Source organism: Polyodon spathula, chromosome 16 (genome assembly GCF_017654505.1).
Source record: "Polyodon spathula isolate WHYD16114869_AA chromosome 16, ASM1765450v1, whole genome shotgun sequence".
In the NCBI taxonomy this organism is placed as follows: domain Eukaryota; kingdom Metazoa; phylum Chordata; class Actinopteri; order Acipenseriformes; family Polyodontidae; genus Polyodon; species Polyodon spathula.
The window spans coordinates 10,616,864-10,644,465 of NC_054549.1; the positions used below are offsets into that span (position 1 = coordinate 10,616,864).

Genomic DNA, 27,602 nt, shown 5'->3' on the forward strand with positions numbered 1-27,602 from the left:
GGATATGTTGTAATGTACATGCTATGTGTACTTGCTATTTTTTGCCCATTTAGTTTGACAATTTTTGCTTCTTTTTGTGTTACAAAGCCCCTTGAGAAGGCGCAGAATAACTATTCTAGCAGCACGCCATCCTCTCTAAATCGGACGCGAGTGGGGCCACTCAGCTGAAACGTTCATACAGATAAAATGTGTTTATATTATTTGTACTTAAAAAAGTTTGGTTAAGTTTCTTCTTCCTCTAGCTCCTACTTGTACTAAGGCAGGACTGGTTCTTAAATGAAATCTCCTAGTACAGTAAGAATTCTTATAATTGAAATACTAAAAAACAGAAAGTGTCAATATGACACTGTCTGAACTGAGACACACACAAAACAAACCCCACAGTGATCAATCATCACCTTGTGTAAACCCAGACATTCTCGTTTGTGAAACATTTCTGAGTTCCAGTAAGTCCTTTGGATTCTAACTTACTGTTGAACAGTGTGACCGCAATGCAGTTTCTGAAGTAGGTTTGGTTTTGACTCAGTTAAAAACCAGGCACAAAATAAAAACAAACTTAAAACTTGCCATGCTGTCCATACACTGTATATAACCTATAACTTCCACCCTTACTTCAGAAAAGGCTAATACTCAAATAGTCCCTTCCTTGACCATATATATTTGAACAAAAGACTGTTTCATAATATCTACTACTGTACTGTACACAGATTTAAAAGCATGGTTAACAGAGACTGCCCCGCCCACTAACAGACACAAACACTCCCACCACCATCCTCCTCCCTTTGGCTATATTAGTTTCATTGCGATGCTTAAGAATCAAAGCTTTGGAATAAAAATAATAATAAAAAGAAAACAGGGAAAGCCAATATACAAATAAGTAAAATAAAAATTACATACAACCATTTTTGTTTTTAAAAAGGCCACTAAAGGTATGATACATAAATAACCCCCCCCCCCCCCCCCCCCCCCCCCCAAAAAAAAAAAAAACACTAATTAGATCTCTATATACAAGAAATGGCTTTAAGAGTTTATTTGAAGTAAAAGCATTCAAAAGGAACGGCGTACCATTTGGCATTCATTTCTTTGAGGGACATGTATAAAACAATGCAGGAAGCAACCACCCCCCACCCGAAACAAGACTGATTATCACTGGTCCACCTAGGGGCTTTAAATCAGCAAGCTGAAGAGCTCAGAAGGATTCAGCGACATGAGAAAATGCATCCAATCACAGCAGCCCCTCGGCTGAAACCACACTCCAGTCCCTCCCCTAACTGGGTGAAGTGAATTGAACTGGTAACATGGAAACTGATTGTCAAATACCGTCTTTGTACAAGTACTGTATCCATACTTAATCGAAGTGCACTGTAGAAAACAAAAACGGCAGGTAGCCTACATAGATCTCCAATAACATACTAGTACGCATGTGTTTTAGCGTTCAGATTTAATACATTTTGGTAATGCATTGACCCATGGGTTCCGGTTATGTTTCTCTCAGTATCATGGCGATTACAAAGTTCCTACACACTGTTCTCTCTGAATTATGGTTTTGCTCACCTTCCCTCTCGATAAAGAAATAGTCTTGAGGACACCGTTCCTTTTATAAAAGGCAGCTTTACACAAAAGGTAAGGCTCCCTTGTTTTGCTTTGCACTTGTAAAACAGATCGAAGCGTTCTTTTCACTGACACATCCAGAAGTTCCTGCCTAGCAAAAGAAAGGCAAAAAGTTCTCTCCATAAATAAGGCTAGCTTATTGCATAGTAGTTTAACACTGTGTTACTCTGCATCGGCTGTGTGGAGATCCTTGAGCACTGCAGACCTGGGTAGGTAGGTTTTGTCTATTGTCAACACAACCAAGTTCCATCTTTCTAGCATGTGAGCAGCCTGCGTATTTCACACAGCAAAGTGATCCGGTTTTCACTGTGCTATAAAGCTGCACACAATCCCCCGTGTAACCGGACTACTGTTCAGTAGGGGTGTAACAGTTTCTCTGGCAAATCAGTGAACAGTGATACGTACGTGATGTATATCGTAACAGAAGTATGCATCGTTTGTATCGAGATACAAGAGCAAAAGCAAGAGCAAACGGTTCTTGAATGAAGAACAGTGTTTTATAGTTCGTACCGATACACACTCTCCCTACCTCACACAATTTTTGCCTTTTTAACTAAATGGTCCAGCATTAAAAATTACCTTTAGGATCTTATTATGCAGCACACAAGTAGGCAAATTGGGACACATATACTGTGATACATATGCACATTGCTACACGTACTGTATAGTCTTTAGCCCCAGTGGTACTTGCTCTTAATTATGCACAACCTGACAACCTGTAAGCCAGTCTGGGATGTGCTGGACCTGCAGTGCTTAAGGAAAGGGGTACAGCTTAATACTACATTTTTTTTTTTTTTATATACACTCTTGAAGCAGGATATTAATAATTTTGTACAAGAATAGAAATGTACAGCACCAATCCTTTTGGGTGGGGGTGGAACAGGGAGAGGGTTCTAGTTTAAGGAGGTCTTCAGAACCCTGGACAAAAGCAGGGTCACCAGTGAAAAGATGGATTAAAGTCTTCTTTTTTTTTTTTCTTTTCTTATTAATGCAAATTTTGCCCACAGTTCCATTCTTCATCAGCTGGTGGAGCTTTCCCCTTCTCCGTCCTTCTCCAGTTCATCCTGGATTTCATCTGTGTTCCCTGAGTCGCTGCTGGCCACCGAACTAGCAGATGGAGAGTTTCTGTAGCAGCAGAAAAAAAAAAAAGTTGAAAATAACGAATACTCAGTTTGTATAATGCTCAGAATTTGCATCATTTGCTCAAATTTGCATTACTGCTTCATAGTCACACCGGTTATGCAAGCGACCATAAACCCCTTGATTTTATTACTGCCTTAAAACACACACACACAAAGTATGGCATTTAAGCTGGCTTTTGTATCAACAACGGCAATGCTCAAAGAGATCTTTTACTTTGGGGAACTTTTATAAAAGGTATAGCCCACTGGGCGCCTTGCAATTCAAAAGCAGAAGAGGTTCACCTGCCGCCAGAGCCCTTGATGAGTCTCCTGCAGGTCTCCATCTGCACGTCCAGCCCCCTCTTCATGCTGCACATCTCCATGTACTCGTGCAGGTGCCGGTTCATGTCGCTCTTGGCTGTGGCGAGCTCCAGCTGTGAGGGAGGGGAGAGACAGGGTCGGGGTTAGCGTGGGAGCGACAGGGGCTGAAGCACAACCTGGGAAGAAGTGTGATAAACAGGGCTGCAGCCACACATACTAAAGTCACTACACGATGCATATCCGCTATGCAGGTCCTGCTGGTCTGTTGTTTACGATGTGTAGGGTTAGGGTTAACCATACTGTTTATGATGTGTAGTAATACATCACGGTTATTTTGTTGAGGTATATGTAGAATCACATTTATTCATCATCGAAGACACACTTTGTGGACTATAAGTAGCTGAGTGTCGTACACAAATAATTACACCCCTTACAGGACCATTTTTAGTGACTGTCCTAGTAGCTACCCAAAAGAGACACAGAAACCTTGACACAGCACCGGTTTTAAAGAAACTGCCTCACCTCGATCTGGCCTATTGATTCTTGATACTCCTGCTCTCTGGTTTTGAACAGGGATTCTGTTTGATCAATCAGACTTCCCAAACTTTCTTCCTGTGAGTTCATAAACAAAACAAGGAGAAAAAAAAAAGAAAGGATAAGACACGCTATCAGACACACCAGGCATGAAAATGTTTTAATAGTGTGAATGTAGCTGCTGTTATAAAAAGACTACCATGGTATTTTCCCATCATTATACTATGCATTTAACTCGGTTTACCCTGATCTGCCATGTTTATGAATATGCTTTCACATACCTAGCTATTTTTTACAATGCTTACTATACTTTGCCCTGCTTTCACTAGGCTTTAGGACACTTTGCTGTGCTGTTACTCTGGGAGTCTTTTACAAGGGTGGAGGGGCTCTCACCTCTCCCTGAGCCTCGGTGTTGGCATTGGCGCAAGCAGAGGGGCCGATAGCAGCCGGAGTGTTATAGTTGGCGAAATCCTCCCACAGCAGCAGGGTTTCCTCGTTCTCTTCCCAGATCAGACTGTCACAGTCGTCGTCATCCTCAAAGTCATACGTCTCCCGCCTGGCAACAAATGAAGAATCTGAGCTAGTTCTGCGAGCGAGAGAGTGAGAGAGACAGAGAGAGGGGGGAGACAAACAGAACAGCCACCACATTCAACTGGAGTCCACAGAGAGAGACAGAGAAAGAAAGACACTACGACAGACAGAGAGAGACGACAGCCACGGGGATATTAAAACACCATGCACACCCAGCTATTAAACTGGTAGAAATACACCCAGAAACAGAAGGCGAGTTTCACAAAGGAGACAAGTTTTTTTCATCACAATATGATGAGCAGTACAATCATCCTTCCATAGAGGATGCACAATCACACACTGTGATGCTCTAGCTGCAGTACATTCTGATATAGATGCAGTTCCTGATCTGACCTGGTGGTGCCACTGCAGGACTGTCATTTTGCATTATTAATGGCATGCCCGTGCATGTGCAAACCATTTTATTCCCCACCCCTCCAAGACTGGCTACTCTCTTTATAACACATTAAAAAACAGTATTACAGTTAGGGCAACTGTTCACCTTAACAATAAACTATGTTCAGCCAATCAGGAGCCACATCAGGACGCTTGAAGATTAGTGAAGTTGGCATTCGGCAGCCATTTAAGTTGGTGAAATTAGCTATTACTAATAATAAAAAAGGTGTATTTCATGAGATGGGCTGAAAGTTATTAGGCAAAACTATCTTTCCACCCAATCTTCTTGAAAGCATATTATTGAAGAGGCTTCCAATGATATCCCATTGAAAGGCTGTGTGGCGCGCACTGCAGGGTGTAGCTCAAAGCCAGTGCACACTTACAGCTTGTTCAGCATGCGCTTCATCTCGTCCGTGATGTTCAGAGATCCGGGGACCTCGTCGTCGGAGTTACAGGCGCTTTCTGCTTCCATCTCGGAGCTCTCCTCGTCTGAAACCGGCTTGCGCGCCTTCCTCTTGCACACCACTGCCTAAACGCAGGAGGGAATGTATTCCTTTAGAATTAGATCCCCAGACCTACAGCGCATACACGGTCTGTGCACGTGAGGCTTCAAGAGTGGCGGACAGTTTCTTCCACATATCCCCAGATTCTGATGCTCTCGATAATATGTTGTAAAAATAGTTCTAACCAAATCACATTTGGATGATCAGTATGCATACAAATCTAGATGTGTCTTACGTACGTGCATAAAGGCACACGGGCATGCATCTCCATGTATCTTCAGATTTTGATACTCTTAAATACTTGCTAAAGGAGAGCCCAAGCACATTTCATCACAGTTGGATTCTGTACAATCGACATATATATGTAAAATTTTAAGTGCTGGCGTGTCATTTAATGTTGCTGTCCCGGGCATCAGCAATGCCAGTAACATACCTTCTCAGTTTACATTACAACACAAGAAAGGACAATGCACCACTTTTGGTAATTCACTTTACTGCACAATACTAAACTCCTTGAGTGCTGGGAGACAAGTTACAGCATCAGCACAAGCAGCCCCTCACTCTCACTTTGTTGTTTAGCAGCTGAACTTCTGCAAAGCTAAAAGTTCGGGGTTTAGACTTGGCTGCCAGCCTCCCCTGGCCACTGGCAAGTACTCCCACAAGCAAAGCAGCTATTCTGCAGACCATCAGCTAAAATGCAAAGCTCCAGCACAAAGACAAAAAGGGCCAAGCAATCTGGGTATCACATTTCTAGGAACAAACAGAAGGGAAGGTTCAGTGTTTTAATCTGCTGGGAGCCTGTCTGACCCCCTGATTTTAGAATGTTATATGGGAACAAAATGTATAATTTCCCAATACTGGATGAATACAGCTTTTGGAGGAATACATGAACTTATTGTACAGAGATTAAAACACCAAATGTTTTTCCTCATGTTTCCTTGTGATCTGATCTTTTATAAAGGGTACTGTTATTTTAGTTTATTTTTTCCCTAGTGAGGTATCAATTTAGCACACAGAAAACGAACAACACGTTAATCTATAAAAAAGAAAGCAGTGCAGTGTCGAGAAGTAGGACGTGCGTACCCTGTTCTGCTCGGACTGGGCTCTCTGTGGGTTCAGCTGGAACATTGTGGACATGTCCTCAGAGTTCCTCTGTTGCGCCACATCGCACAGCTTGGCCGTGATGTCAATCCTCCTGCAGATATCCATGTCCACCTTCATCGCCTTCTCATGGATCTTTGTGTCCAGGTCAGACATTTGCTAAACAAGGGAGGAGGAAGAAACAGGAGGAGATGAGGACGAAGCCGCGGCAGCAGCACACTGATGGAACGACTTGCTAAGCTTTTTTGCTCCAGTGCAAACTTCGCACTGCTCTTTCCCCTCAAATTCGAAGAAAAAAAAAAAAAAAAGGATCTGCGAAACAAAACTAGAGACAAAACATACCGTGCATGCACCCGGAACTGACATGCATTCCAGTTTCTTCTTTTTTATTTTCTCCTATTAGGAAAATAAATTTTGAAAACTTTACAGGAGCAAAAGCTTAGTAAGGCTGAGCCCTAAATGCATTTTGTAAGGAGTACCGTTACTCTTGTTTTTAAACCTACGGTAATTATTTAGGACAACGGTGGGGGGGGGAACGACACCTAATGTGGAACAGATACACCAGATACTGAACTGTCATAATGAACGTATTGATTACTAATTAATAGAATTAAAAAAGATTTATACTTAAGCAGACATTCCAATACGGTGTTGCCGATTTTAATTGCATTTAAAGTAATGGAGGTTGACACCATTTGTTTTTGAACACCCAGTCATTATGAAACACCCCATTTATTTGGGGGGATAATCCATCGTAAAGTAGGCTCAGCCACACCTGATCTTGCAGCTGTTCCACACTGGCAGGGATATGCTGTTTCTTTTTTTTTTTAGGGGCTCTTACTTTCATGTCAAGATGTTTCCAGCTACATTCAATCAGCTTTAAACCGGGACTCTGGGCAGCCCATGGCAGCCTCTTGATACCCTTAATCATAAGTAACGAGAAAATAAATCATGTTTGATGAATTATCCCCAGAAATGTGGTGTTCAAAATAGCATGGGGAAGGGCACAGGACACCCCACATAAGAAACACTGAAACTTCGTCATTGAACTTTTAGTATTTCTCATGTTACAGAACTCTAGTTATGGATGATACACCGCAAGAAACAAAGCTCCGATTAGTTACAGCTGAGTCAGGACTGAGGCACATGGAAGTCTAGAGACTTTTAAATGATCACACCTGGGGTTAGAAGCCGAGATTGGGTGGAGACCCGGGACTGATTTCCAACTACAGGACGGCACTGCTTGCTTCCTTAAATTTTATTTTTTTTGTATTTTGGAGGAGTGACGCAGAAGCAAACAGTTGCGTGAATGAATTTAAAAATCAAGACAAAAATGTTAAAATTGGAACCAGATGCAGCCCCTGCCAAAAGAGCTACAGCACATTCCAATCCAGCTAGCAGCTTTAGGGAAGGAGGGGAGGCAGACTAGCACAGCAACAACAAGAGAAATACAGTACAGGATTTCCTGAAAGCAATTGGCTGTGTATACTTTTAAATCCTGACGGTTACTCAGACAGTAGCTTAACCTTTCTCTTTGAGTCATCCTTTCTCCTATTGCATTTTCAAGCCATTTTTCTGCTGCTTACAATACCAAATAAGGGAGTACAATATTTTGTCCTGCTTAGTTTCTTCCAATAGTCGTCAGGGGGGTGGAGTGAAGCCAGCACATACTCAGGAGGGACATAATGTGTTTGTACTACTTTAGAAAACAATTTAGCCTATTGGTTATAGGACCTTAAATTGACAGAAGCCCTCAGTGCTTGGAAGTGTTAAGTTCTACTTTATATTAAAAAAAAAAAAAAAAAATGTAGCACCTAGAAATATGCTTTTGATGTTCCTGACATGCTGTTATTGCAATAGGAACAAACTGGTTCCTTCTGTGACTAGGCACTATACACACTGCTACTGTACTCAGAGGAGTCTGATTCATTGACATTTGAAACACATTTAAACCTCTTAAGACACTAAAAGATAAGAAAACAAGTACTTGCACTCCTAGCTTCCAAACAGTTTAGAATCCAAGTTAATCCACATTTACAATATAAATTAAAAGCTATCTTTACATTCCTGATCCCTCAAATGTCAATGCAACACAAGCATCTGAAGGTCAATATTTACAACTCGTGGGCTCAGCATCGGACCTGGGCTCGTTCTTGCTCTAGTTCACGTGACACCTGCTGTTCTTCAGTTCCACTGTAAAAACTGGTTCATCCTTCAAAATCACACAGCCACCACTGCGAGCAGTTTCTCCTCGAGCCACTGCCTGGTGATCACAGGGAGACTGGTCTGCACAGTTCAACTCCAGGTGGTCGCGTCGCAAGACTGAAGTATGAACCAGCCTTAGTGAAGCGCTGCATCTCGACTGGTGCGATCCCGGTTAGGATTTTCAATTCGTTAACACAAGCCCTTGCGTTCACAAGCACTATTGGGATATGCAGATTTACAATGAGGCCTTATCTCTATAGGCACATGTATGAGTTTTATGGGAGCACCTGTGAATAATAAGATACTCACGTCGGTCATGAGGCTTCTGAAGACCACCACTTCTGCCTTTAGCCGCTCCACTTTATCATTCAGCTCCTCTTGAATGACTTCGGACTCCTGTGCATTCTGAAGACACAAAATTAAGTACAATATATTAAAAAATTACACTGAATTATAATTTGGCATATCAGAGTGCCACCAACTGGCCAAATATGTTAACTGCAGGACAATGACTTCTTCAAATGTTCTGCACACTGCAGTCAGCACTCACCTCCTGCAGTGTCTCCACCATGGCTTCCACCTCCTGTCTTCTGCCTACCTCCTCCTCCCATCTGGAAAAAAAAACAACAACATCAGACACTGTCAACATGACAAACAACGCAGGGGCTGAACTTAACTGCCCTGGAATCCTGCCTGCCTTTATGGATAATCTTGATCGGCTCTATAATCTGCAGTACCCCCAGCATAGCATCAGGGGGTGCTGTGTGGTCAGGGCTCCTCATATACAGTAGACAGGTCTTAAACTATATGATTTATATTATGAGATCAAAGGTACCTGGACACTTTAGTGATGTTTTGCCAGTTGGGCAACCGTTTATAGTGGTTTGTTTTTGCTTATTGGTGCAAAATACACACATTAATAAATGCTGAATGTTAATCTGGCTTCAGGATTTTGTGTTATACCATTCCAACACCACAGTTTTCTTAAACTGTAAATTAGGATCAGAGCCTTTGACTTTGACAGATGGTCGAGAATGTTGTTACACCTTCATAAGCAAAAACTCTCAGAATTGACTTCAGACCTGAAAGGCATGATATATGAGCTGTGTGCGCACCGTCTTTATTGAACATCACCCAAATACACTTCTCCACGGAGAAACTGTAATAACTCAAAAGGCTGCCATAAATAAAACACAAGACAGTTAAACGATGCACAGCATGAGGGTCCTACTTTTTAAATGTTTTTAATCATTCCCTGCATTACAACCCAGCCTGAATGAGAACAGCTCTTACAATAGGGAATGTCACAAGGGCAGGAGCCCGAGGTGAACTTATCATACATCTAAGAGTCATGAGGAGGTGGCTGCTTGGCTTACTGAACACCATGTAGGTGAGTGGCCAGGGGTTTGTGTCAGTTGACTTCCTATGTGTAGAATGGATTATCAGATTTCCTAACAAATACCATTACAGTGCTGTTACTACTTTATATTTTAAACATTTTCCAAGTGTTAAAAGTTTAGAATTCTTCCTAAACGTTTCATCGGTTGTTTCCACACACACAAATGTTGTACACATGTAGTGTCATCCACATTAACGTTGTGTTATATAAAAAAGCAGACCCGCTTCACACTCATTACAGGAAATCACTATAAAGTTTGAATCAAGAATATCCTTTAGAAAGCTTTTGGCTGTATAACTATAAATATATGTATTACATCATGTTTTCATCTTACATTACAATGCCGGAGGGGGTGTATGTGCTCCAAACTGTCACACACGGGACGGGGTAATGGGCCAGTAACACGACTAAGTCTCATGTTATTTATTTATTTATTTTTTTGTAATTCTAGCCTAATACATGCTGAACTACAGCAGACTGATTAATTAGTACCGGCAGGAATACCCAGACCCCAGGGCCTTTACTGTCCGAATCTGCACAGGTAGAAAATGCCTAAGGAAATGCCAGTCCAATTTTGGGGTTTTCAGTTTGTTTCAAAATTTCAGGGTCTGGGTGCATGGCAGCAGAGAGCCCTCTACAGTAAATAGCCAGTGTGAAAGTCCTTCAAGCACTCTTTATAAAACAGCTCAGCAAGGTTTCATCATCTCTCTCTCTCTCTCTCTCATTTTAGCAGAGACTCATGACACACACACAGTTCTGTTGTGCTGAAGTCTATAGAAGCTGAACTTGTGTTTATATAAAGTTTATAAACTGGCAGAAGCATTCTTTCCGATTGGGATATGACTGCATGCGACAGGCCTGGAGACGTCAGCCTAACAGTTATAACTGGAAGTCACAGTATAAACAGTTTAAGTTTGGAATTGTGCGCGAGACTGAAGTGAAGAGAAGAGCTCAAACTTGCATAGGGGAAACCCATCACAACAGAGACAGTCCCTCTTTTGTTCTTTGAGGTTAGATAATCCCCCTAAGCATAACAAACTGAAACCCCCACAGGAATAAACTCCAAGCACTCTTTATAAAACAGCCCAGCAAGGTTTCATCATTTTTTGCTTGTATGTTATATTTTATCAGGCTTTTGAAACTCAGACCCTTCTGTTGTGCTGAAGTCTATAGAAGCTGCTTTGAATTGTTTGACTAAGTTAATCTGCACCTGTGTTACTCATGGGCTGAACGGCTTACCTTTTAAACCAGCTCAAGAGTCTCAATTAACATGAAACAAAACTATGTTTTGATCTCCAAGGCAGCATTGTATGTTAGGTGAACGTTTCTGTGTAGCAGTGCAACCTGAACAGTGTTCAGCTACGTAACCGAAGTACGTTATTGCTGTAGGCCAATTAGATCCAAAGGCTACGGCTGACTACATTGCTGTTCTAGCAGGTTGTTTTTCCAGGTATAACAATAGACAGCGAAGATGTTTCTCTGATATCAAGGTATACAATCTGTCATTAAAAAGTCACAGAGAACTTTAAGCGTGGGTTCCCAGACAGCCTCACGCTACATCATAATTGCACGATGAACTCTGCAGCTGTCAGTTTAGTTGCTAGATGCAGCTCTAGGTGAGTCTATGGTGATGCTACATGCTCCCCCTGATTGCTGAGCAGCACTATACTTGCAAGGGGCTGTCATACCAACTATCAGGCCGTTCATTATTAGGACTTCGGTTTGACAGCATCCCGTTTTAAATTAGTCACAACGATGTGCAGAAGCTAAAAGGCTCACTGCTGGAATATTTACCGTCAGCACATCCTTGTGAAAAGGAAAAGGGTTCATCAAAATATTTTCGTTTTTAACAGAGAGTATCATACTTTATTGGATTGGATATATTAATCTCTATGGAGAGGTGACTCCATAGATGGCACTGTGTACTGGGGTGGGGGATCAGAAAAACTGCATTAAATAAATCCCTAACTGATTAGCTGACACATGTTTTGTTATTTTAAAAACATAAGGATTACTTTCAAGTGGTGCAATTATTATATAAATGAGAATTTGGTGTTAACATCGGCCATAACACTGGTAAAGCCACCAGCCCAAATATTTGACAACTTGACCTGTTTTTACCACTGAATGAAGATTAATCAAATCTGCAAAGAAAGAATGCAAAGTACTAAAACGAGGATGCAACAGTTTCCATTTAAAAGAAAGTGAATTCCACTTGTAGCCGCTCCTGAGGTTTAGGCTCAGCTCCCTGACAATACTGTGCACTAGAGAAGTAAGAGGACAGACTCAACGGCATGCTTGGAATCTGAGGCATCTGATCATTTTACTATCGGGTACGGTTCACAGGACCAGCCCTGCCTTTTCAAACATTGTTGGGAAAGCCTTTCAAGTCAAAGACACATTCCAACAAACACTTGATTTACTGGAAGCTATTTAAGCAAATGCATGCATGCTAGGCTAGGATGAGCTACTATAGCACAGGAATCATAAACATCCGTTTTAAACGTCATCTCCTACATGCTAAACTTCAAAAATAAAACACACACCACATCAGACTGCGGATTTACGTTTTCATATTAAAACTTTAAACGATCACAGCTCCAAACCAGGATTTTGCTTTCAGCTCTCTGGACCCTTGCTTAATTCTAGCAATCATCCCCAACAATCACACAGAATGTCTGGGTAATGGAACTGTACAATATGAGCCAACTATGCAAATGTGCTCCCTTCCCTTGCTTAATTCTAGCAATCATCCCCAACAATCACACAGAATGTCTGGTAATGGAACTGTACAATATGAGCCAACTATGCAAATGTGCTCCCTTCCCTTCTTAGTCCCATATTAAAAGGGGTTAAACATCGTTCTTGCTATTATAGTAAAATCCAATATTATTACACTCAGTAGTATTTAACTCCTTTATGTTCCAGACTAATTCCCCATATACCACTTCAAGACCATAAGTGCAAATTCCAGGAGCCTCAATGGAAATCGAAGGTTTAGACTTATTCAATTAAGACTGACCCTCGTCTTATTACTGTAGATCTCCTTGAAGCTTGAGTTTGTTATTACTGTAGATCTCCTCGAAGATCGAGTTTGTTGAACTGAATATACAAAGCCCAGCGCTGAAAATATATCAACAGCTGCAGGTAATACTGTATATGGTTGAAAAACTAAAATACCAAGATCTAAATGGGTATCAAATCAATATATTTAATTGATCCAGTGTGCAGTGATTGATCGTGAATTGTCAACTTTTTCTGATTCATACGGCACTTAGCTGAAGTGGTGCATAAATGGCTTGTCGGGGCTGAAAGAACACAATATATGCTGTGTTTTGAATTATCACAGACTTTGCTTTTTCTCCTGGATTTGTCTCGGATTATTGCATTCTCAAGGAAGCAGTTCCAGTTCCGGGATATTTAATAATAATAAATTAAATAAAAATAATTATAATAATAATAATAATAATCCTGCCCACTTCAAGCCGTGGTTTTAGCTCTGCTTTCAAAGCAACCTTTGTGCAACCTGTCAAAGAGATTAATTGAGAGATCCTTGCTTGCCAAAGCACCCCATTTCCAGTGCCCACTGCAGGCCTCCAAAACAAAACAAAACAAATAAAAATACACAGAGAGAAAAGTATCAAAACAAAACCAGCACTATAGGCTGCGAGAAGATCATTTTAAGGCTTGCCCAGGAAAATGTCCTTGCCACATGTTAACAGTGTGCTACCAAAAGTCTACTTTACTGTCATAATCCACAAATAAAAAGCAGCACACAAATACAAATACATAGCGACCCTTTGTGTGCCTGACGTAGAGACATGCGATGAACAGAACCGAGTAACAGTGGTACTCTGAAGGAAATAAAATAGCATTGGTTGCTTGGTAAGAGCTAGATTAGATTCTCAAAGCATTTGGCAGTGAAGGGAGTGGGTGGTGGATCAATGTAATTTAAAGGCTGCCAAACCATTTGATTTCAGATTTCTTTTTAAATAACATTTTCTAACCCTGCAGACAGTATTGCAGGGTCAGCCCCCCAGACAGCTACTGCCACGAAGGTCACATTTTACTGGATTCCTCTGCTTCTTATCTCCAGTTCCAGACTGACCACGAAGAATTCCAATCCAGGTCCGTCATTAGCGCTTCGGGCTTGAGTTGCAATGCACCACAGCCGTCTCGCAGCTGGTCGCTCAATTCCTCACTCCCCTATTAAAAGCAGCACCCAGGCTCTCCCACGCATTACAAGCACACAAGGGGGATGCACACCAAACAGAGGGTTACTATGGTGACTCGAGGCTTGTTTTGTCCCAGGGGTTCACGTTCATGCACCTCATTGGTGCGTACGAGGTGAGAACACGGAATGTTCTCAAATCAATCACAATGCTCCACTCATGCAAACGTTCCGAGACCCCTTCCATTGGAATAAACACCCTTTTGTTTGACTGTGGAAAGAAATGCTTCCCCTCGCCTCATCGATCAACCTTTTCCCTGCAGGTCTCACCATTTGACATTTGCACCTATGTGAGTTTTACGTAATGAAAAGGTTGAGATACTCTTCCATAAGAGGTGGCAAGCAGGCATAAACCTGTGGAAAGCACCATGAAATCACTGTACCCTTCAGCAAAAGGCATGTCCTTAATTATACAGCAGGCTAGTGTTCAATTCAAACATGTGCCTATTCTTAATGATTATATAATTAGGTATAAAAGGTACAGTACTGGGTGGGGCAACTAATCCCTGTTGTCCCCTAGAAATCTAACTATTAGGTTCTCACGCAAAGCCAAATAACTGTTACCCCAGGGAGCGATGAACAATAGGGGGCTGGCGAGTCTTCTCACACACACACACAAGGATTTTTTTTCTGTTTTGTTTTGCGTTCTGTACACCAGCACCAAGACACCCGAACCAACTCAAAGCACTGGTGTCAACTTACAGTTCAGTATTGTCTGGCCGTCTATAAATCCAGTCTGCATTTAAAAAAAAAAAAAAAAAAACTAAAATGCATAGCTATGGAAACCTCGTTTTACCTCTAAAGATCTATCAAGCATAAGCTAGCACAGATAACAGATTACAGGGTGCGTTAAAATGGAAATGCCTATGAAGACTGCTGAATTCGTTCAACATAATTAAAGGGTGCTGTTCCATTTAAACTTTCCCTGGCAACATCTGCAAGACTCCTTATGAGCATTCTTTAAAAAAAAAAAACAAACAACAAAAAACCATCAGCTGCAATGATGGCCTGGGCTGCCCCGGCAATTTAATGGTTTAGGACGATTTTAGATTACTTTAGTAATCTCCTGGCTGAGTAGTTATTAGGGCTCTTGGATCTGAAGGTCCAATAGCTTGCTCAGGAAGACCCGATTCAATGCACTGTATGTCTGTCTGTATGAATGACACCACAATGACCCAAGCAAGTCACTGGGACGGCTAAATTCACTTCCTCAGACCCTGAACTAAAAGCAATTTTAATTCAATGGCACAATTTGAAACCAGATTATAAGCAACACAAACGCATCCTTAAAATTAAAAGAAACAACATGAATGGAGGCGCAAACTGTAATCCATAGAACAACAAAAAAGAAAAGCTCAGTTATCATAATGCAAGTGTAATCATTTACCCAGCTGAGCCGCCCTGTTACACATAATCCCCACTCCCTCCCAAAAAAAAAAAAAAAAAAAAGACTGATTCATATAACAAAGCGACGGGCATGGCCAGGTGTTTACACAGTGGATTGCGTGTGATTAGAACTTGGAGAACGTACAGAGGATTACTTTCTAAAACGGAACAATCATCTTATTAAAAAGGTGCCAAGCACAGACTTGCGTTTTCTGTGTTAGGCGTTTGATTTTTTGGCATGTACCGGCACAGAGCAGGCTGTGGAATGCTTATTACAACAACAAGTCTACATCCCCAACTGGATTCACTGAAATTCTTTGGGATAATGTTTTCGCAGTAATTGGAGTTTCAGGTACAGGGCTGGCTCTACCTCAAACCAATTACATAACCTCAATACTAAAAGGCTCAGCTGGGAAATAGTGAAGGACTTAAAAGTAATACTGACAATACAGTAACACAGCAATACCAGAGCCATAGCGCCGTTTCACCTTATAACGAGAATGCAGATCCCAGTGGAATGGCATTCTGGTGCAAACGGGAGCCGTGACTCTACCACGTTATAAGTGGTTCTGTGCCGGAGGTTCCTCAGGTTACACTGGGGGCTCTACAGTCATATCAGGGACGTGTCCGATGCACACACAGCTTGACATGGCTAGAATGGGGGATTTGTTTCTCGTACAGCTGCCTTCCTATGGCGGAGACTTTAAACCAGGGTTAAAGACGTCACGACTGGGTAACAGCAGAGCATTATTACATTAGCAACCCAGATATACCCATTACTGGCCAGAGCCAAGAACAAGATGCCAGTGGCAAGTCTGTTATAGTAATGACCATGCTGCCTTAATAAAATCACCTTACACTAATAATACTGCATCGTGCTGTGAATCAAAAGAACATTATCAGGGATGCTTTACGCATTAGATTAAATAAAATCAGTCAAAATAAATCTGAATTTCATTAAGATCGGAAGACCCTGCAGGGATTGATGTCAATTGCTTTAGGTTTACCTGCTCCTCACCTCCCTATGAAATGGAGCACTCCCTTTTCAAAGCACTATGCTTCAAATAATAAAAGCTATATAATAGATTTCTTCAACAAACAAAGCAAACTCCCCCCCCCCCCCCCCCCCCCCCCCCCATGCAACATAACACAGAGCTGTCCTCGAACATCGGAGGCTGAAGTTCACAATATAATCCTGCAACAATGCTGCTTACTTGTCTTTTGATTTAAAAAAAAAAAAACACAACTGCAAAGGACTTGCGCTTTCTAATGCCCAGCTGGGAAAAGGGAGTGTTGGGCAGCAGTACAGAAACCATGTGTGCTCCTTACCTTTATTATTCTAATCGCTTGTGATCTCTGCAGGAAGCAACTGTGTGCTGGAGGGCAGGGAGTTCAGATCTGTGCACCAAGTACTGGCTGCTCCCTTTTTTTTTTTTTTTAAATGAACTCATCATATCAGTCTCTTCATTTTTCTCTCCTCTGTTTACTTCACACAGGTGCAACCAACCACCAACTACCTTCTTTTTCAAGATTACTGTGGCTAACTGTTTAATCTCTCCTTTCCCACACTTTCTAGAACATGACTTATCATTCAATCGTTTTAAGCCCAAGGACAAGTGCAGTTGCCTTAGCAACCTCAAAGTCACCTCCAACAAACTGGTTTAACACCACCAACACATTTTCTTCAATGCGATTGCCAACACATTTTCACTCTACACCAGGTTCCCTCAGTCTGATGTGAAATTGCAGTACGAGGAATGATCTATAACTGAATAATCTTAACAGAGTGCAGTGTAGTTAATGTAGGCCGTTGACCTGGTTGTTTATCAGACAGGCAAATAAAATAACAAGGAAACACCTGATCGCAGCTCATCTGGTGCTTTCGTTAAACACGCTGCTGCCCAAGGGCCGACTGGCACACACAGTGGACAGGGAGGCGATATCAATTACATTTACCCAGCCCAAGATCCGCAGCCTCACAGCAGTGGTCTGACGCTGCAGTGAACAGGGCTCTCAGTGCTGTGACCTTATCCACAGGTAGCTGGCAAGACGCAAGCAGGCTAAATGAATTGGGAGAAAGAGACTGCCGTCACAGTGCTCCGTGCAGGAGCAGTGCACAGGAACACACACACACACACACACACATCACTTCAAATTGCTTTAGAAAATACTCAGCATTGAACCCTAAAAGTAGCATAAAATTGATTTTAAAAAAAAAAAACACAAACTTTTTTTTTTTTTTTTTTTTTTTTTTTTTTAAATATGAACAAATCAGTAGGAACAATTTAAAAAGAGAAAGTTTTCTTCATTCACTTTATGTAAAAAATGCAAAGATATGGTACAATTCATAAAATAAAGATTTTATTATCATTATATATATATATATATATATATTATATATATATATATATATATATATATATATATCTATATATTAGTGTATAAAATTTTTTAATCTTGTTCGGTAGCAAATTTTTTTAAAACCCCGTTACAAATGGACCTTAGTCCTGTAACATTGAACCCCCCCCCCCCCCCCCCCCCCCCCCCCCCCCCCCCCCTCCCCCCCCCCCCCCCCCCTGTCCCTCTTTCCCCCCCTCTGAAAAGGAGCTAACAATTGCTCTATATTGTTTGAGCATCTCACTTAACAATCAATTCCACTGCAGAATACCAAACAGCAATTGCTGTGTCCCTATCCCGTGTTTCTATCAGGGCTCAGTAAAGCAAATGCACAGCCCTGCTGCTAATAGTATGCACGGACATGTAGACTTTCCTCAGCTCATTAGCTGCTGTTCGCCGTCCCCGCCACACAAACTGGCGTGTTTCCTTGGGCGAGATGTAAATAACCCAAGCAGATATTCCCCATGAAAACAACCTTTCAAACAGCTGATACACTGCTTGCAGCTGACAGCGTAATTATACCGACCAGACAGAATACCGAATCGGCCCCCAGTGAAACAGTATCGGGACACAGGCAGGATTTAGAGATTCCCTGCTTCAGCAATGGCTGCAACGACTGTGGTCTCAAGACTATTACTCCTCGGCTCATTAAATAAGCATTACTTCATGGTGAAAATGACACATCTTCAAGTTATTCCTGAACAGCGTTGTGCTTCTGGATTTAAATCAGAAGAGTCTGCAGCACAGTGAGTAAAGTGCAGACTCTGATGACTGAACAGTTACAGGAACACAAGCTGGAGGTCAGGAATATACTGAGTGTATAGCAGTGTGTGTGGGATCAGCTACACTATTTTGTCACCTGCTGCTTCCTGTACCAAAACTGAAAGCTCAATCTCGCTCTTACAAGACTTCAGGCTTTGACCCAGAGAGATGGGTCAAAATCATATTTATGAAACCCCTCCCTCATCTTATCTTTCAATGAGGTCTGGACAGATGCCAGGACAGTGTCAGCACACAGAACCAATCGGACGGGTCTGTGCTTCAGGATAGCTGGGTTAAACAAGAGCGTGACAGCGAGAGAGAGTGAGAGCAAGAAAGAGGATGCCAGTCTGTGTCCCAGTTATATTCAGACAGAAAAAAAACAAAAACAAGCACCCAATCAAATTAAAACAGCGTTTTGCTTTAGTGCCAGGATGCAATGCGGGTTTGAACTGCCCAAAGCAAGACTCAGCTGCAGCCTCCACAGAATTTCACTCCTGCTTTTCCATCTAGACAAATAGAGATGAGGCTGCAGAGTCCTCGTTCACACTGGAGATTAATATACCATCTTAAACTCTTGCCCTTTAGGTTTGACCATTTCCCATGCCTCCTGCATCCCCTACATGAGAAAGCACTACACCGACACAACTACACCAAGGGCAGAGCATCACTGGTCTTCATAAAACACTGAGGAGGAAGGTGGAAGGTGAATTAAATTACACTGGTGTTCTGGACAGACAGCTTGTTTAAAAAATGGTTAGTTAATAATGGAATAAAAAAAAAACGAGCAACAACAGGACTTCTAGTACCTTTATAAAAGTTTACCACAGCATTTCTGAAGTTTTAAAATGCTTTTCCCTCATTAATCCCTGCAAATCAAAGGGCATGTTGTCCTCCGCCACACTAAATCGATGAGGCAAAACAAAGGATTAATTAAGCTCTTGCACCAACGAACCTGCTTTTTTAGCTTTATTTTTTAAAAAGAAGAGCAGTCCTGCGATAAACGGTCCCATTCTTATGCAGATGAATACGTTGCTGTGTTCACAGAGATTCCTTTGTTCGAGGTTCAGTTCATGAAGTCAGCAGCAGAGCTACAAGCTGCCGTACAGTACGATTGTTAATAAATCAAGGGAGCGCTACGGCACGCACGTCGCTTGAAGCCACAATAGCCATTATCAGCAAGTATGCCCAAAGAATCCATGGAAAAGTCCTGGCCTGGGACTGGAAAAAGCTTTACAATGTCCCATAACACAACCTTTAACATAAGCGCAGTATTACTTCATGTTGTGTCAGAGGCGGATTCTGCTCGAGGCATTTAACACAGAGTAACCCCTTACACTGCAAAAATACCCTGCCTGCTGTACAAACCTTTTTCCAATAAAACTTTCATGTTGTGCATATAAAGAAACTGACAGAATGCCTTTTGATCAGTTGTCCGGCAGAGCATCAGGACGCATCTTGGTCTTCACGCTGAGACTCCGAGTGCTTCCTGCCCAGCCTCCTTTATAAACTGCGTCTGATGAGAGAATGGAACTGGTACAGCCAGCAGTCCTTCTCTAATCTTCAAATCGACAGCGGCTGAAACGTTCATTTTGCAATTCTGTTTCATGCACGGTGCAGCAATCCTTTTAAGACCTGTATACATTAACAGATGAAAGGGCCACCACACTGTACCAGGCTTAAAATATTAGAGGGTGTCACAAACCAGGACAGAATCACAGCAGAGATGTACAAGAGTGCATTTTATAGGCAGCTGCATTATAAAATATCCCTTAAGAGGGGTTATATGGGGATAATCCCTTTCAGTAAGCAGTCAATGTTTGACATTTCTATACTGCATAAAAGTGCCTCCATATCTGGAAAACAGTTTCAGGTTCTCCTTTACTTTTGTAATACGATATTATTCATTCCTCCCTCCCAGACAAACTTCCCAAAATGACCAGTTGTCCAGTGTTTGGTATGAAGAGTTCCCATCCCCTACACAAATAACATACTATTACCATAGGGACCATTTCCCTAAAAAAAAAAAAAAGTTTCCCAACACTGGGGGGGTTGCTTTAGTCCCTCTCCAGTGAACCGTCACAAGCAAGACAGTCTCCCACAGGAAAAGCATGACCTCACTCAACCCGACCCCCTCCCTCTCACCCACCCAGCCGCACAGCACAAAGCCCAGGAAGCGCAGAGTCATTTCCTCCTAGAGCCCGCTGAAATCTGGAGACAAAACAGGAGTGCAGCTCAGAGGCTTCACCCTGATTATTACTGAGCCTGCTGCATTAATCACATTCCAGATCAGATATGAAGGACCAGATCACAGGCGAGACATCGGGGAAGTAACAGATGGGTTGCTAAGCCTCAGGGGGAGGAGGGTGAAGGGGTATTTTTATGACACACATTGCTGGAGTCTCGGGTTACCATCAACCTAAATACTTTGAGATCTGGGTCAGGTATGTGAGAAGCTATATATGCATTCTCAAACACACACACACGCACACACGTTTGAGAACCCCTGAACTAAAGTCAATGAAACAACAAAACTGCTATCGCTTCTCTCAGGCTTCGTAACATCACTGTGCTACTGTATCCCTTCAACAAAATATTTCAAATTGCACACTAGAGAAAAAGAAAAGAGCTTGAATGAATAGGGATCTTTGCAGTGTATACAGAGACAAACACAGAGAATCTGCTTCCAGCAATTACTGTCCCTGTCTGTGTCTCCCTCCACTGCAATTTGAGACATTACAGCATTTTTTTAGTGTGTGCTTAGTTAGACACAACCATGCACCCTTAGATTAGGCTACCAATAATTACAGCACACATGGCTCAAACTGCTATGCAAGTGAAGACTATGCCAGGTCTTGATACAGAATGTTTCCTATCCTGTTCTACATATGCTGGGGTGCTCAGGCAAACCCCCTCTTTCAACACCCTGTGCTGTCCAATGAGCTCCATCTGTTGCTGAAGCTGCGTCCCAGGCTTGCAGGCTGGTCTTTCCAGCACATGTTTGTGGTTTTATGTGGAGCGATGGCTAAAGACTCCCATTGCACAGAGGTCTGAACCAGTCCCAGTTTTACTGGGAGCCTCTGGAGGTCTCTTGTCAGCTCTATGCTTTGTCCAAGAACTGGAACCAATGTATGTTCAAACTGTTACTTTCATTCACGTACTCCTGCTTCTCCCGGCTGTGAAACTGTCCTCACAAGACTGCAGGGTTTACAATGAGCTTGCGTGATGCCAAATGGCACAGGAACAGCAAGCAACAGAAAGAAAATAACTAGCAAGAATCCTGGGCTGATTGAGGATTAATACTGTGAATTAACTGGGAAAAAAAAAAAAAAAAAAATCAACCTGCAGGAAATGGTACAGCTGCAAGACTATTCCTGGAAGTGATTTTTTTTTTATTTTTTAAAGTTTCTGAAGATTACAGACACAGCCGGCTCAGCGCAGCTTATGTCTGTCTGGTTTGTGACAGAACTCCACACAGGTCAGCTGTTCGTGTAATTATAACACTATGTAACACAATTTTTGTTCCTGGGTAGTAAGTGTTATTTCCTAATTGCTTATGCCTCAAAAGTATAGAAAATGGCTATTATTCCCCACAAACTTTGTTTTGTGACCAGGACAGTGATATTTTGAAATTTACCTATTTCCAATGAGAAAACGGTCTTTTCGTTCACATAAAGTCAGAAAAAAACAACATCTGAATCCAAACTAACATGTATTTATACTAAAGCAATATAAAAATGACTACAAAAGATTTAGAAGAAGTAGTTTTTCGGGATTTACGATTATACTGTAAATCACTTTCACGAATCAGCCCCCAAATGTAGTCTCCCATTATGTTCTCGTTATACTGTCCTTGGTAGCGGCGTTCAAAGTCCAGTATATCCTGGTGGAAGCGCTCGCCTTGCTCCTCCGAGTACGCTCCCATGTTCTCCTTGAATTTATCAAGATGAGCATCAAGGATATGGACTTTGAGGGACATCCTACAGCCCATTGTGCCGTAGTTCTTCACCAGAGTCTCAACCAGCTCCACATAGTTTTTGGCCTTGTGATTGCCCAGGAAGCCCCGAACCACTGCGACAAATCTGTTCCAGGCCGCTTTCTCCTTACTAGTGAGCTTCTTGGAGAATTCATTGCACTCCAGGATCTTCTTTATCTGTGGTCCGACGAAGACACCGGCTTTGACCTTTGCCTCAGACAGCTTAGGGAAGAAGTCTTGAAGGTACTTGAAGGCTGCCGACTCCTTATCTAGAGCTCTGACAAATTGTTTCATAAGGCCCAATTTGATGTGCAGTGGTGGCATCAGCACCTTCCGGGGGTCCACCAGTGGCTCCCACTTGACGTTGTTCCTCCCCACAGAGAACTCGGTCCGCTGTGGCCAGTCCCGCCTGTGGTAGTGCGCCTTGGTGTCCCTGCTGTCCCAAAGGCAAAGATAGCAGGGAAACTTGGTAAAACCGCCTTGGAGACCCATCAGGAATGCCACCACTGCAGCTTCTTGATGCCATCTCAGAAAAATGCAGATATGTATCCACTTAGGCAGCTGGAACTAAACTGAACTGGTGGGCTTAAGGCCCCTGTATTTATACTACTATTTATATTACTGGAAAGTTCTAGAAAGTTCTAGAAGTTACTCCAAGTTTACTCAGCATTGAATCTATCTGGAATGTTCGAGAAAATAGGTAAATTTCAAAATATCACTGTCCTGGTCACAAAAGCAAAGTTTGTGGGGAATAATAGCCATTTTCTATACTTTTGAGGCATAAGCAATTAGGAAATAACACTTACTACCGAGGAACCAAAAAAAAAAAAAAAAAATTGTTACACGGTGTAATTTCAGGAGAATCGGGTTATTGAGGTCAAACCATTGCTGTAAACAAGAGGACGGGACGAGAAGTACGAACCCCATTCCACTGCGGATCTGGCCAGACCAGATCGAACCACAAGCTGCATATACAGACCTCTATTAATGGCGCACTTTGACTCAAAGGCTTGTATGTATCCAATCATGCTCCTAAACCCCCACATGGATCACACTGCTCTGTGGAAGGAGTTTAATTTCCCACACTGTTTGAGATTTCAGTCATTCCAACAGGGGTTACTCAATCTCTTATGTCAATAACTTACATTAAAAAAAAAGCCCTTGCACAGGATTTCCCCACTCCTGTTAGTTAACACAATATATTTTCATTCACTCATTTTAGTTACTCGAGCAGAACAGCAGGTCTAATCAAACCAGGTATTTGCTAGTTGCAGACAGCAGTATGCAGCGGTGGTTCACACACGCCTGAAAAACAGTTGCTGGAACAAAAAAGCTGACAGAAAAAAATCCATACCTGCAAAGCATAAAATACAACCTGCTTGTTTGATGTGTTGTTCGGTTCCCCGGGGCTAGGCACACATGAAGACTATGAAAGCCTATTATTTGTACACGTGCTTTACTTTTGCATGCTGGCCCATTAAAACATCTGTCCTGTCCTGTCCACCCCAGCTGACTTTCAGGGGCTCAAGCAGAAGGGGCAGATGTTCCAAAAGGTATTCTTTTTAATTCTCTTTAGCTTCTGTATCCAGGACAACAGCCAAACATTCAGTATTATTTACTGTCCAACGTCTCATATGGCACCTATCAGCAGTGCCACTCAACTTCTCCAATTCATTCACCATTAAAAAAAAAAAAAAGAGAGTTTATTTTTTTATATGTCCCCCTGGCATGTGCCTCAGCCACTCAGCTGGTCAAGAAAAACTTGCTTCAACGGCAGCTGGCTATCCTGAGATCATATTAAAACATGACAGCTGAAGTCATCTAAACTAAAAAAAACTATTAAAAAAAAAAAAAAAAAAGACTATTTAAACAGGGACTAGCTTTGAGGAATCCAAGACTTTAAAACACCATATTTATAACTTTATGGTTCCTATCATTAAGCTTGTGCAGTCAGGTCTTCAGAGGTAAAAAGGCATACCTGCAAAACACTCAAGTTATAAAAGATAATACTAATATTACTAATGGTAACTTCAGTTGGGTAAATCACACACATGCACATATGAGCTGTAATGGGGTGAATTAAAAACCATGGTCTGAAACTTCATGCCAAGAAGTGGAAAGCTGTGGATTCATGTACATATTCCACATAGTTGCACAATTACTTTACTGGTACCTGCTGTCATGTCAAATAAAGACCTAAACACAGGGGGGCTTATTTATACAATAGGAGGGATCTTTATACTTGCCATCTATCTGAGTGACTCAGCTAGGAACCAAACTACCTGCTCAAGCAGATCCCTACTTCGAGTCTCTGCTAATTCATTTTAACTCAATTCCCCAAATACCGACAGTCTATTTAAACGAAAAACGCCCATCTCAGGAACGACGCGATTGATCCGGGTGTAACCGATGAATCACGATACTTTCCTTGCATGATATATCATATCGTGATAGAGGTCTGTGTCGTGACACTAGACCAAGAGCACAACATGGCTCATTGCACTTGAAGTGGATCGCGTTTAAAGAATACATGGGTTTTGTAGCTGGTGTGAACACATACTCTGCCTAACTCATCATGAACTTGGGTCTTTCACATCAACAACATAACATGCGAACTCACTGTAATTGCTAGGCGCACAAACCTGTACATTTTTTGGACAGTATTTAGTGTAATTAAGATCATTTTAAAAACACACAATTACTGGGAATTTAAGTAAACAGTTTAAAAGTAATTCATGAGAAATGGTCACCTACAATAATCCCAAACCAGCTATATACAATCACAGCCTTGTTTCCAGCTTTGAAGTTGCTTCACAGTGACACAGCCTGGTTTACTTCACACCTAACACCATGTGCAACTTGAGCACAACACGGACAAACCTATTTAAGAAAAGGGATGGCATCAAATATTAAAAGGTCAACTGCGAAGAATTTATCCCGGGAACCATGAATGGCAAAACATTTGGTTGTGAATCCATTAACTTCTTGGCAATGTAATAATAAGGTGTGTATTAACATCACTTTTAAAATGTCCAAGCAGGACGTTGCACAAAAGGAAACAGAATTCGATTACATCTCCAATGATAATACTAGCAGCGACCCTAAAAGAATGTTAATAAAGTGAGCTTTTTGATAGCTAAGAAAATACAGATCACACACACACACACACACACACACACACACACAATGTATTCTTAACACCATGTAATCAAAGAAACTACAAAATGATACCGCAAAAATCTACCGGAAGCCATACAGTAGGTCATGTTAGATTTCGAAATGTCACATTTTTTTCAATTGTCAGTTTTTCGTTAAGTTCATGGAAAAATTACAATGCGGCATGAAATTCAATATGTTAAACGTGTCGTTATTCAGAAGGTTTCATTGGACTTTATGAAGCAAAAATCTGTTCTCTCTATACGGCGATGCGAAACTTGTGGTCATAGCTGCACATCCGGTTTAGCTAAATCGTTGCAGATGGATTGGATCGTTTCATTGAAATCTGCAAAACTGCAGCTGGGTTTAAAATTACAAACACCCAATATACCTCAACACACAAATATAATGTTTGAGGTTTGCTCACTATCATTAAGGCGTGGGAGTGAGAGAGACCCCACTTACCTTCGTCTGTACTCGTCCCTCTCTCGTTTGACTTTGGCCAGCACGTTGTAAAGCGCCCGAATTTCTGGGGTGATGGTGTCGATTTGTACCCCTACCCCGTCCGGATGCGTCCACGTCACCCCGGGTCCCTGCAACGTCTCGAACCGCTCCCCTTGCTTGCGAACGTGGGTGAAGCTCCAGATGTTACCGGGCAGCCGAGAGTGGTGGTAGAGCCCAGGGGGCGGTGGTTCCGAAGACGAAAAGTCGGTCTGGACCGCTTGGTTCCGGGTGTAAAAGGGTCGGTAGCGGGACTTCTGGAGGAGGGCTTCCTGCAGTTGTGTTTCAAGCAGCTTGTTCCTTCTCTCCAATTCGTGCACTTTGGCTAGAAAGCAGCGGAACCGCACGTTTAATGTCTTCAGAACATGGATGTTGGAGCCCAAGTCGTTTCGCAGCTCAGTGGTGACCGCCGGGCGCGCACCCCTGCTCGCAGACCCGGCTACTGGGACCACGGAGAACCCAGATGCTTGAGACAACTCGGCGAAATGCAACGAGTTCATTATCATGAATCTGTGTTACAAAAAAAAGAAGAAAAAAAATCGCTATATTAAAAGTCCCGTCTTCCTTTCGAACCTTCCTATATACAGCAGATTGCACACTTGTGATTTATATTTTCGTTTTCCCCCAAAAAATGAAACCCGGTTCCTCCTCGGAGTTTCCTATGCTCGAATCCCTTGGGATGAGGCTGGCAATTAGGATCGCTGCGGAGCAACCATTGCTGTCTGCCCAGCTTTTGTATTTGTTAAAAAATAAAAAAAAATAAAAATAAATAAATAAAAAAAGAGAAAGCGGTTTTTTGTTAAATCAGAAGTACAAAAATATAATACAAAATAAACCCGTTAATTTATCTCCCCGTCCCCCGGTCTAAGGATGGGTATGCGGCGGTGAGTGGCGCATCCATTGCTGTAATTTTCGCTGGTAAACGCATGCAAGACTATACACACACACGCAGACTGCTGATGCTGTAATGCTTCTTACAGATCTCCTTCCTCTACACCAGTACAAGTCTCTGCTGTTCTGACTTCAGTAACTCCAATGCACCACTCCTATATCTGGGCTCTGCCTCCTGCAGGCGCTAGGGTCCAACTACAGCTGCTGAAGCCGGGTTAGTGGGGGAGTGTTACAGTAAATCAGTAAACTTTGTCATGTTTTTTTTTTTTTATTTTATTTTAATTATAATAACACAGAAACATTACAAAGCAGGGCGCGTCGGGTGATGCTGTCTAGGCGTTACTGTAATCAGTGTATCAAGTGAATTGCTGTAGAAGACTTGCGAGTTCTACAAAGATTTCTCTCGGTTTTATTTTTTATTGCAAATTAAATACACGCCGTAAAGAAGGGAAATAAATAACATTCTCCACATTACAGAGCCAGCATAATAAAATTCTCATAATAAAAAAGGAGTCTATGGGTGAAAGTCGGGCATTATTTCAGA

The 27,602-nt window shown here is 42.0% G+C and overlaps 1 protein-coding gene across 4 annotated transcripts; it reads right to left on the reverse strand.

Annotated features, from left to right (window-relative positions):
• Positions 1 to 979: 979 nt before the first annotated feature.
• On the reverse strand, positions 980 to 27,202 carry LOC121328569 (intermediate filament family orphan 2-like). Of its 4 annotated transcripts, XM_041273327.1 has the most exons (11): positions 27,114 to 27,180; positions 26,132 to 26,677; positions 8,913 to 8,973; positions 8,672 to 8,767; positions 6,999 to 7,079; positions 6,140 to 6,316; positions 4,937 to 5,082; positions 3,981 to 4,173; positions 3,576 to 3,665; positions 3,036 to 3,166; positions 980 to 2,736 (listed from the first exon to the last, which is right to left on the reverse strand). In XM_041273327.1, the coding sequence occupies exons 2-11, from the start codon at positions 26,671 to 26,673 to the stop codon at positions 2,631 to 2,633; spliced, it is 1,623 nt and encodes a 540-aa protein (XP_041129261.1). In that variant the 5' UTR covers positions 26,674 to 26,677; positions 27,114 to 27,180; the 3' UTR covers positions 980 to 2,630. The 4 variants fall into 4 exon arrangements, with proteins under 4 accessions (XP_041129261.1, XP_041129262.1, XP_041129263.1 ...); XM_041273328.1 differs by having other exon boundaries at positions 3,981 to 4,143; positions 26,132 to 27,202; XM_041273329.1 differs by lacking the exon at positions 6,999 to 7,079 and having other exon boundaries at positions 26,132 to 27,201.
• Between the last annotated feature and the right edge of the window lie 400 nt (positions 27,203 to 27,602).